Raw genomic sequence first — 10,075 nt, 5'->3', positions numbered from 1 at the left:
ACTCATTCATGTCCCGCGCCACGAGGCCCCACCGCCATCTGATCTACACTCGAAATGCGATTACCACCGTGTGCATGCAACACGCTCCCGCTCTCGGCCCAACGCCTGCCCAGGCTTCGAGGTTTTCTTTTACAAGTTTCCTCCTCACACCCATCCTCAAAAAAAAAAAAAAAAAAAAAAAGAGGTGGAAGCAGGCAGCACTATGACATTTCTCTCTGCCTAAACGAAAACCAAAGTTCTGTGTAAATGTAGACTGTTGGGAGATTTCTCCTTTCTCAACAGCATACAGCAAAACCTTCAGTAAACACATTTCTCTGTCCCGAACTGGTGGGGCAGAGTTAGGTGTACACACTCAAGTGTGCATACACGAACCTTCTGCCATGCACACAAATACACAGACACACAAACAATACTTTTATGGACTCATTTCTCTCTCTGTGATTCTCTCATATACAAGCAAATAGACACAAATTTAAGTTCCTGCCCCCGCAGCCACTCTCCAAATCCGTAAATGGTTTTTTGAAGATTGAGAAACAAGAAAAACCAAAGTACATCTCAGCCTTCACTGTAGGAAGTACTCATCATTTCCTATATAGGACCCTCAAACTTGCCTAGCATCCTCCAAACAGATGAACACACTCTCCTGTCTGTTTGGCCAGGTACCTTTTGCTCTGGGAAAGGCCTGTTTAGCCACAGTGGAGGAAGTCTGGGAATGGGAGAGAGGCAGGAGGGTTGGAGGGGTAGGGTCCCCCTGTCTTGCTTACCCCACCCTCCACCAGTGAAAGCCTCTTTGGGCTCCCTTCTTTCTTCAATGAAGTGGGGAAAGGAATGCCTCCTTTAGCATTTAAAAACAAAACAAAACAAAACAAAATCCTTTTCTTTCTCACCATTTTTCACTTTGATGTGGGCTGGGTATGGAAGCGGAACTTGGGGACAATCAATTTATCGCAATGATATAGTCACCTTTTGTGGGTCCTCTTGCCCCAGGAGGGCTGAACAGCTCCGAACTCAAGGCAATGGATGTTTCCAAACTTCCATACCTTTGGCCCAGGAGCAGAGGGCATTTAGAGAAAAGGGCCCCATTCCCTTTGCATGAATTCTCCCACCTGCTTCCTGCCAGCCTACCTCCCTACCTAGACCTCTATCAAGTTGGAAAAAATTCCTAAATTCTTAGAGGCTTAGAAGCCAGTACCCACCAAGGATTGCCACAAAAGTACTCACACATGCATATACATGGCTCCACACACACCTAACCCCTTTACCCACATGCTTGTACATACAACTCACCCTGCCAGGTATTTCCTCACCCACACTCCCGGTTGTGCGCTCACTCCAAGTCCTCTAGACCCTCACATACCCACCTGGATCAACATTTGCTCACTCTCAGCACTCACACACCTCACTCTCAGGCTTGCCAGGGCACCAACCCGCTAACACCGAGTTCTCAATAATATGTTCATTTTCAGGAAGGAGAGGAGGGCGTGGGCCCTGGACGGGGGTAGCAGAGAGCCGGTGCTCCGGGTTCGGAGCATCCCAAGCAAGCCCGGCCTGGGGGAGGATGGTGGGGGGAAGAGCCAGCGCGCGGAGCGCCGCCTAATCCAGCCGGAGCTCGTGGGCCGCCGGTGCATTTATCATCCCATTACTGTAACAAATCCGGGCTCCACTACATGAAAGGTAAAATGAATTACCGACGTTAAGCCGTCAATAAAGTCATTTCTGTAAATGGTGTCTCCAAAGGGCCGCCGCATTATTCAGCTGGCTTTATCAGCTGGCTGGAAATTACGTGGAGGAGCCCGGCCGCGCGGCGCGCGGGGCCGCTCACTTTGATTAAGCGTCTTGCCAGCGCGATGTGACAGAGCTTTTGACCAGGGTTTTATTCACAGGCCTGTGATGAACGCCAAGCTGATCAGGCGGAATGAAGAGTAATTAAAACCTATAAATTATCTTCCGCAGCCCTTCTCGAGGCGTCTCCTGCAGGCGAGATAAGGCGTCGAGACCCTATTTACGGCGCTGAAAGGGACCGCGGCGCACAAAAGCTACGCGGCTAAATAGGATATTGATAGTGTCCTAATTAGAATTTAATTAAGTACCCATGCTCGCTTGCGGGATAAAGATTTCAATTTTGCGAACTTAAATATAAATAAAATCCCACCTCCATTTCGGGGAGAAAAGGTGGGGGCACCGGGAGATTTCGGGGCGCTCTTGGGTGTAGAACTGAGGAGGACCCCGGAGACTCCCAGGTGGGACTCGGGGGAGGCTTGGGAGATTTGAGGAGGTCATATTGGGCTTGCTTTGGAAAGTGGTTCTCGCTGCTTCCGGGCCGCCGGGCAGTTCTAACTAGGAACCTGAACCCCGAGTATCGGAAGACCCTCGGCTGACCAGAAGCCTAAGCCAGCAATACTAACTTCCGAACTCCCGCTCTCCACCAGTCCCTTGGGGAAACTCTGGCTAGTGTGGCGGTTAGGCTAGTTGTGGTTTTCGTTTTATTTTCTTCCTAAACCTCTGTGACTTTTCTGGGCACAGGGACATTATTTTGCATGTTTCCATTAGACAATATTCCCAGAGATCCTTTCTCTGTCGTCCCAGTTAAGGATGGCGATCAGGGAACTCCAAGATAACATCCCTGCGAAGGCCTTAATTGCCAGACCTTTTCTAGCTACTCTCTAGGTACGCAAGTTTCAGAACACTGTCGGACCCTGGCCCTCCAAAAAGGCTCAAAGTCTCCGACGACAAACCCCTCCCATGTCCAGCGCCTCACCTCCCTCTACCCCGTTCCTGGCAATGGAAAAACTCCTCGACCAGGAATCTGCTCAGCGAAAATGCCCAGAGACTGCAGATGGATCTCCGTGAGCGTGGGAGCAGCAGGGGGCCCCTGCAGTTCCCCTAAAGCTTGAGAAGAATATGCGGAACAAGAGCGAGGAGTCTCAACGGAGATGGGAGCAATCCCAGGAAAATCTGGGCAACTGTGGGAAACCTGTCCAGCTGGCTAGGGCAAATACCTGGGGTGCAGTGCTTTTTTTATTTGTCGAATACACTTTGTAGGGAAATCTAATACGGAGGTTGCCCTCAGCCCAAAAGTTGGGGCCTCGCGCGCATCCACATCCCGCCTCGTTTGTCTAGGGGCCCGCCCAGGACAACTCTAAGATGCCCAGACGGCTTCGACTCAGGCGGCCAAGAAAGGAACAGGCGCCCGGTGCGACTGGCGCTCGGGCTCTCTCGCGCCCTCTGGGCCTGGCTTAATGGCGGCAGGACAGCTCCCGGGGTTGTCGAAGGTCCGGACGGGGAAGGACGTAGGTACGGACACCCAGAGAAGGACACACAGGGTAGCCGGCCAGCGTGCACTGCAAACCTACAGACGATGCGAGCTAGGGGCAGCTGGCCTCTCGGCTTTGCTGTTTGTGAAAAATAAACTGCCCCTCTGAAAGTAACCAACTCTAGGTCTGTTTCACATCTCCGACTCTTCCCGTTCTCACTCCTTCCCCTCTACTACACAGACACACAGACACATAGACACACGGACACACACACACACGTACGCACACACACATGCACACACCCTGACAGTGCCAGCAACCTTTCACCCTTCATAACAGCAAGAAAAAGCACGAGAGAGAAAATAAAAGGCTGAGTTGCTTAGCCAAGAGGTTACCAAAAGAGCTGAGGCCCCTGCCTCCTGACCCTGCGCCCCGCGCGCACGCACCCATAATCCTGCACTTCTCCAACAAGTTGTTTATGGAGTTGCTTCTCTATTTGCCTACACCCCAAAATCCACCCTTTCTCGGTCTCCTTTGCCCCTTCCTCCGTCCTGGCCTGAAAGAGGGGGAGGGGCGCGGGTGCGGGTGGGGGAGGGCGGGCCGGACGCGCGGGGCCGGGACCGCGGCGCCCCCTCTCCGCCCGCGGCCACCGCCCCCGGATTATTTATCCGCAAAGTCCCGCGAGCGCCTATTGGGCAGAGGCCCGGGTGTCAGCGCGAGTCCTGGCTCGCCATTGGCCCCGCACACGTGCGGCCCTGACTCACGTGCTTCCGGTTTGAAGGCAAAAAGTGTGCCTGGGTGATTTTTTTTTTAAGCGAGAGAGTTTGTGCAAAGATCCGAGCTGTCAGAGATTTGAAAAAAAAAAAAAAAAAAAAAAAAAAAAAAAAAAAAAGGCAGCCCGGGCGCTGGCGGAGACGCGCTCTCCCTGCAAAAAAAGCAAAGGCGATTAAAGGCGCTGCCAGCCTCGCGCTCTGGGCACAGCTGAGCGTGACACTCGGGGAAGTCAAACCCCTCACTACTGCTTACGAAGATGGCTAGACTTTAAAGACTATTTTTTATCTTTAAGAAAACATTTCTTGGAGATTTTATTTTCTTGCTTGCTTTTTTCTTTTCTTTTTTTTTTTCCTTTCTTTTTGGCCGTGGCTTACTCCCCATTTAAAACAAATCATTGAATCTGGTTGCAGAAAGAAAAAAAGAAATAGCCAAGTGTCTCCATATCTGGATGTCTACAAATTAGAGAGAGGGAGAGACAGCGAGATCTATCTGCTCGATAATAGCAAGCGATCCAGGCCAGGCGCCTGGGCTTTTTTTTTCCTGCACTCGCCCGGTGCCTTCGTTGGGGCTTCGCCGGCCTCCTTCCTCCGCGCACCCCCACGGGCCGCTGGCAAAGTGGGGTGGGGAGCGAGGCGCGGGGGGGGCGGGGGCCGGAGCGGCGGCCGTGGCGGCGGGGCGGCCGAGCATGGAAGAACAGCAGCCGGAACCTAAAAGTCAGCGGGACTCGGGCCTCGGCGCGGCGGCGGTGGCGGCGGCCCCGGGCAGCCTCGGCCTGAGCCTTAGCCCCGGCGCGAGCGGCAGCAGCGGCAGCAGCGGCAGCGATGGAGACAGCGTGCCGGTGTCCCCGCAGCCCGCGCCCCCCTCGCCGCCCGCGGCGCCCTGCCTGCCGCCCCTGGCCCACCACCCGCACCTCCCCCCGCATCCCCCGCCCCCGCCGCCGCCGCCTCAGCATCTCGCGGCGCCTGCTCACCAGCCTCAGCCCGCGGCCCAGCTGCACCGCACCACCAACTTTTTCATCGACAACATCCTGAGGCCGGACTTCGGCTGCAAAAAGGAGCAGCCGCCGCCACAGCTCCTGGTGGCGGCGGCAGCCGGAGGAGGCGCAGGAGGAGGCCGGGTAGAGCGTGACAGAGGCCAGACCGGCGCAGGTAGAGATCCTGTCCACCCGCTGGGCACCAGGGCGCCAGGCGCCGCCTCGCTCCTGTGCGCCCCGGACGCGAACTGTGGCCCACCCGACGGCTCCCCGCCAGCCGGCGGCGGCGGCGGCGCGGGAGCGTCCAAGGCTGGGAATCCGGCAGCGGCGGCGGCAGCGGCGGCGGCGGCAGCGGCCGTGGCAGCGGCGGCGGCAGCGGCAGCAGCAGCGGCCAAACCTTCGGACAGCGGCGGTGGCAGTGGAGGCGGCGTAGGGAGCCCAGGTGCGCAGGGTGCTAAGTACCCAGACCACAGCAACCCCGCCATCCTGCTAATGGGCTCAGCCAACGGCGGGCCCGTAGTCAAAACTGACTCGCAGCAGCCCCTCGTATGGCCCGCCTGGGTCTACTGCACGCGCTACTCGGATCGTCCTTCCTCCGGTGAGTACCCAGCCCCAGGCTGTGCCATGCCTTTCGGCCCCGCGGACGCCCTCAGTATTCTCTGCTGCTGTGCAGGGAAGAATGTGCCGGATCTGGGGTCTCAGATGCTTTCTTCTCTTACCCCTGCTTTCTCTTCCTTGTCCTCGCTCCCAGTCTAAACTGAATGTCGCACCCAGTTCTGCTCTCCTGGACTCTGCAGCCACCACCCGGGAGGCTACAGCTCCTGGTGTGGGAAGCTGTGTCCTTCGGTTTTGAACTCTGAGCTCTTTTGGCCTTCTTTGTGTTTTACCTTTATTATTCTTAGGAAAGTCACAATCTTCCAGGGAAAAGGGTGTTTAGAACCGGTGGGAAGATGGGCCTAGTGATCTGGGTCTGAAATCCCGCCAGCCCGGTCCTTCTGAGACCGAAATCGAACCACGGCTTTGATTAGAGAAATAATCTTGACTTTGTCTTCTTAACAGACACAAACATCATCTCGATATTTTCTGCGGAGAGTTCATTGACATAGAGATAGATTTAAGGAGACACAGGGAGAGAACCGCTTGGAATCACTGCCCCTCTTCCCCAGGCTGTGGGTAGCCAGGAGATTCTGACCCGTGTGGGTAGAATCCAGGGAAGATGGGTTGTGGAAATGGTGGATGCCTACAGCCCCTGACTCCTGGATTTCTGGAGCTGGCAGATAGGCAGTGGGAGAAGAGAGAACTCGGGTCAGGTTCAGGCCAGAAATCCGGGCCGAGTGCATGAGAGCCAGCCTACGCTGCAGCTTCTCTGCGGTGTGTCTTGCACATCCTCCCCGGCCCTGCCCCTTCCTTCTTTCACTCCTTCCTTCCGCACCTCTGCCAGTTAGCAGATTTCTAACAACCGTAGGCCCGTTTTTCTCCATTTGTCTTGGGACCTTTTCCCAACATGTCCCATATATTTGGAGAACCCAAGGCCCAAACCTACCCTGGGATAGCCGCTAGGCCCGGGGAGAGGAGGCTCCGGCCTGCCTGCTTCCCCAGACCGTAGCTCCCAGAAGCCGGTGGGCGCGCTCTGCGAGGAGGGCAGCAGGGGTTCCGGCCTGCAATTGGGATTCCGGGTACCCGGGTCCGGCGGGAGGCCGGGCGCGGCATAGCGGTGCGGTGGTCTATTCTGGCTGATCTGTGCCTCTCCACCGCTGCCGGCCGGGTGTGGATCGATGCGCGCTATCAGCCCCCGCCATCTCGAGCCCCGTTATTGACACGTCGGGCTCCCTGAACCTCCGAAAAGCTGCTTTGATTGACTCGCCTGATGGATAGAGTGATTGAGCTGTCAGGCCGTGCGGCTCGGGCTGGCCAGGAGGCTACGATTTTATTACAAGTGTTCGTGCCTCTGCACGGGTGCACACACTCACACACACAAACACATGCACACAACAACACTCTAACAACCTCCCCGACAGACGACGCACAGCGGGGGCCTTTCTGAGGTTGTGCACATTTCCTGGGCTATCTCTGCTGGCTCAGCTAATTACTAATCTAAACCAAGGCCTTCCTCCCCTCCCCACCCGGCTTCCCAGTGCTTCCTGCAGGCCGCTCAGAAGAAGTGGGCCTTGTCTTTGTTCTTGGCTGTTTTCCTTCTCAGGGGCCTGGGGAGGCAGGGTGAACTGCATGGGCAATTCAGGGAGATGAACCTCAACCCAGACCTGAGCCCCTGTGGTCGGCCAGGCTTGGACTCTTTTGTCACAGGACAGCTGGTGACCCCAGGAGCTGGCCTGTCCCAGGAGCCAGCTACCCAGATTGCCCCTCTGTCACTAGGTTTGGGGATTGCCAGTGAAGACCCTTCTTTCCAGACAGTTTTAGAGATTAACAGGCCTGACAGGGGCTTCACCTGGCTCAGGAAGTTCCCCATAACCACCACAGGGCCCAGTAAGTAAATGCCAGGAGGCTTGGATGTGGAGACTGATGGGCAGAGGTGCAGGCTTTACAGGCTGCCTCCTCCCTCTTCCTTTCTTTCTTCGGGACTGGGCTCCATAGCAGCCCCTTTCCCAGAACAGGTTCGGAGGGACCCTTCATTTTCCTAGGAATGCTTCCTGTGGCCTCTTCCTATTACCCATTCTAGGGGCAAAGGACAGATTTTTGTCAAGATTGTCTCACTCTCTCTGCCCTCTGCCCCTTTTGCTCACGGATTGGGGAAAGTGAAGGATGCAGTCTCCTGGCAAATAGCAAAGGTGGACAGAGAAAGCAGCTCTGGCATGCTTTTGTCATTCAGTTTTCAGTCCTGAAATTTCAGCTTCTGTGTCCAAAAGAGAGGTGAGGGAGACCTGCCTGGGTTGCTGGGTGCAGGAATGAGGAGGGCTCTCTTTCTTACCAGCACCATCCAAGGGGCAAAGAGGAGAGCACAGGGGCCAGGGAGCGAATGAGGCATGCAATTGGGTGAAGGCCTTTTCTCCTCTTTCGAGGAAGCAGTGGCCAGTATGTCTTCCTGGGACCCTTCAAAGAGCTTGGTTTGGGCAAAGGGAAAGAAGGACGGGTAGAGAGGGCAGATGCCAAACGCTTTGGAGCTAGGCGAGCTTCTCACAGAGCTCTCTTTAGCCCCTTGTTTTCTGAAGTCAATAGCTACAAGCAGATGGGGCCTTATTGTGGTGTCTGGGTGTAGGTGTGCTTCTTGAGGAAGAATGGAAGATTAGTTTGCCGGCTGGCGATTTCCCCCAGGGCAATCCTGTCCCAGGGTCCTCTACCCAGTATTGAGCCTCTTTTTATTCCAGGGCTGTGAAGATGGCAGGCCCCTGACCTCCAGCTCTGGGCTGGGCTGGCTGGGGCTCCAAATAACTCTCCATCTCGGACTCTGTGATTTAAGACACACGGCTTTCCTGTTATGAATTGGGGTGTGGGGTGCACAAACAACCTCAGCCACTTTTCCTCTGTGGCCCTTCTGGCATCTCAGAGGGGAAACCTAGCAACCCCAACAGCCAGCCAGTCGCTAGATCTAATGGCCAGCGGGTGGGAGGGAGCCGGGGGCGCAGCAGGGCCTCCGCTAGCGCCCCGGAAGCGTGGGGCGCGATCCCCGCCCGGCTCCTCGATTCTCACGGCTTCCTCTGCCCTCTCCCCCTTCCCCTCTGCCCTCCGTCCCAACCCCCACCCGGCCCTCTCCGCCGCTGCAGGTCCGCGAACGAGGAAGCTGAAGAAGAAGAAGAATGAGAAGGAGGACAAGAGGCCGAGGACGGCGTTCACGGCCGAGCAGCTGCAGAGACTCAAGGCGGAGTTCCAGGCGAACCGCTACATCACCGAGCAGCGGCGGCAGACCCTGGCCCAGGAACTCAGCCTCAACGAGTCCCAGATCAAGATCTGGTTCCAGAACAAGCGCGCCAAGATCAAGAAAGCCACGGGCATCAAGAACGGCCTGGCGCTGCACCTCATGGCGCAGGGACTGTACAACCACTCTACCACCACGGTCCAGGACAAAGACGAGAGCGAGTAGCCGCCGCCGGCTGGGGCCGCGCGGTCGGGCCGCCGCGCCCGCGCCCCCTCCTGGCCCCGCCACCTCCGCCTGGCCGGCCCCGCGCCGGGGGAGAAATAATCAGCGCAAAGGAGGAAGGGAGCAACAGAGAAAAAGAGAGAGAAAGAGGTCCCAAGGATAGAGAGTCATGCTGGGACGAGACATTTTTCAAAAGAGAGAAAGACTCGGACAGGTGCTATCGAAAAATAAGATCAGTTCTCTCTTCACAGTATAAGGGACGAAACTGCGAACTCCTTAAAGCTCTATCTAGCCAAACTGCTTACGACCTTGTATATATTTAATTTCAGGTAAGGAAAAGAAATATGTGTAGCGATCTCTATTTGCTGGACTTTTTATTAATCTCCTTTATTATTATTGTTATAATTATTATAATTATTATAATTATTTTATCCCCCGCCTCCGCCTCGCTGCCCCCGGCCCAGTTTCGTTTTCTTTTGAATGTTTATCGCTTCTCCGGTGCCTCCTGCCCCGCATCGCCGGCCCTCGTTTCTCTGGGACTTTTCTTTGTGTGCGTGAGAGTGTGTTTCCTCGCGTGTCTGCCCGTCCCCTATCCCCCACTTCCCGACCCCTTCTGTCGGTTTGTCTGTCCTCCCCTCCCCCTTTCGTTTTCCGGAGACTTGTTGAGAAATACGACCCCACAGACTGCGAGACTGAACCGCCGCTACAAGCCAAAGATTTTATTATGTTCAGAAACCTGTAGTCTGAAATAAAGTGTACACTGTGCTCACGAGAGGCTGGCGGCCCTCCTCTTTGGGGCTGGGGAAGGGCGAGGACGCGGGCACACGGTGGCCCCCTGCACAGCGGGCACACAAGGGGCAGGGAGTCCTGATGGCTCGGCTGGGCGCTGAGATTGATCACCAGACAACGAATAAGATGGGTGAGGGGGCGCGGTCATACAGGCAGCCCAGACCCAGGGATGGTCGGGCCTTGGAGAGTCTGGCGGGACATGCCTAGTCTCCAATTGTGTTCATTGGAGCCCAAAGGCCAGAAACCCCATCC

The 10,075-nt window shown here is 55.9% G+C and overlaps 1 protein-coding gene across 1 annotated transcript; it reads left to right on the top strand.

Annotated features, from left to right (window-relative positions):
• Nucleotides 1–4,228: 4,228 nt before the first annotated feature.
• Nucleotides 4,229–9,800, top strand: EN1 (engrailed homeobox 1). The gene is made up of 2 exons (XM_003133282.5): nucleotides 4,229–5,599; nucleotides 8,721–9,800. Exons 1-2 carry the CDS (start codon nucleotides 4,714–4,716, stop codon nucleotides 9,035–9,037), a joined length of 1,203 nt encoding a protein of 400 aa, XP_003133330.3. The 5' UTR covers nucleotides 4,229–4,713; the 3' UTR covers nucleotides 9,038–9,800.
• Nucleotides 9,801–10,075: the final 275 nt, after the last annotated feature.

The sequence above is a fragment of the Sus scrofa genome, chromosome 15 (genome assembly GCF_054392235.1).
Source record: "Sus scrofa isolate SSC_HxYL_T2T_F1_AM1 chromosome 15, Sscrofa_HxYL_maternal_Yorkshire_Landrace_v2.0, whole genome shotgun sequence".
Lineage (NCBI taxonomy): Eukaryota > Metazoa > Chordata > Mammalia > Artiodactyla > Suidae > Sus > Sus scrofa.
Note: the sequence above shows the minus strand (reverse complement) of the source record. Positions and strands in the feature narration are given on the sequence as shown.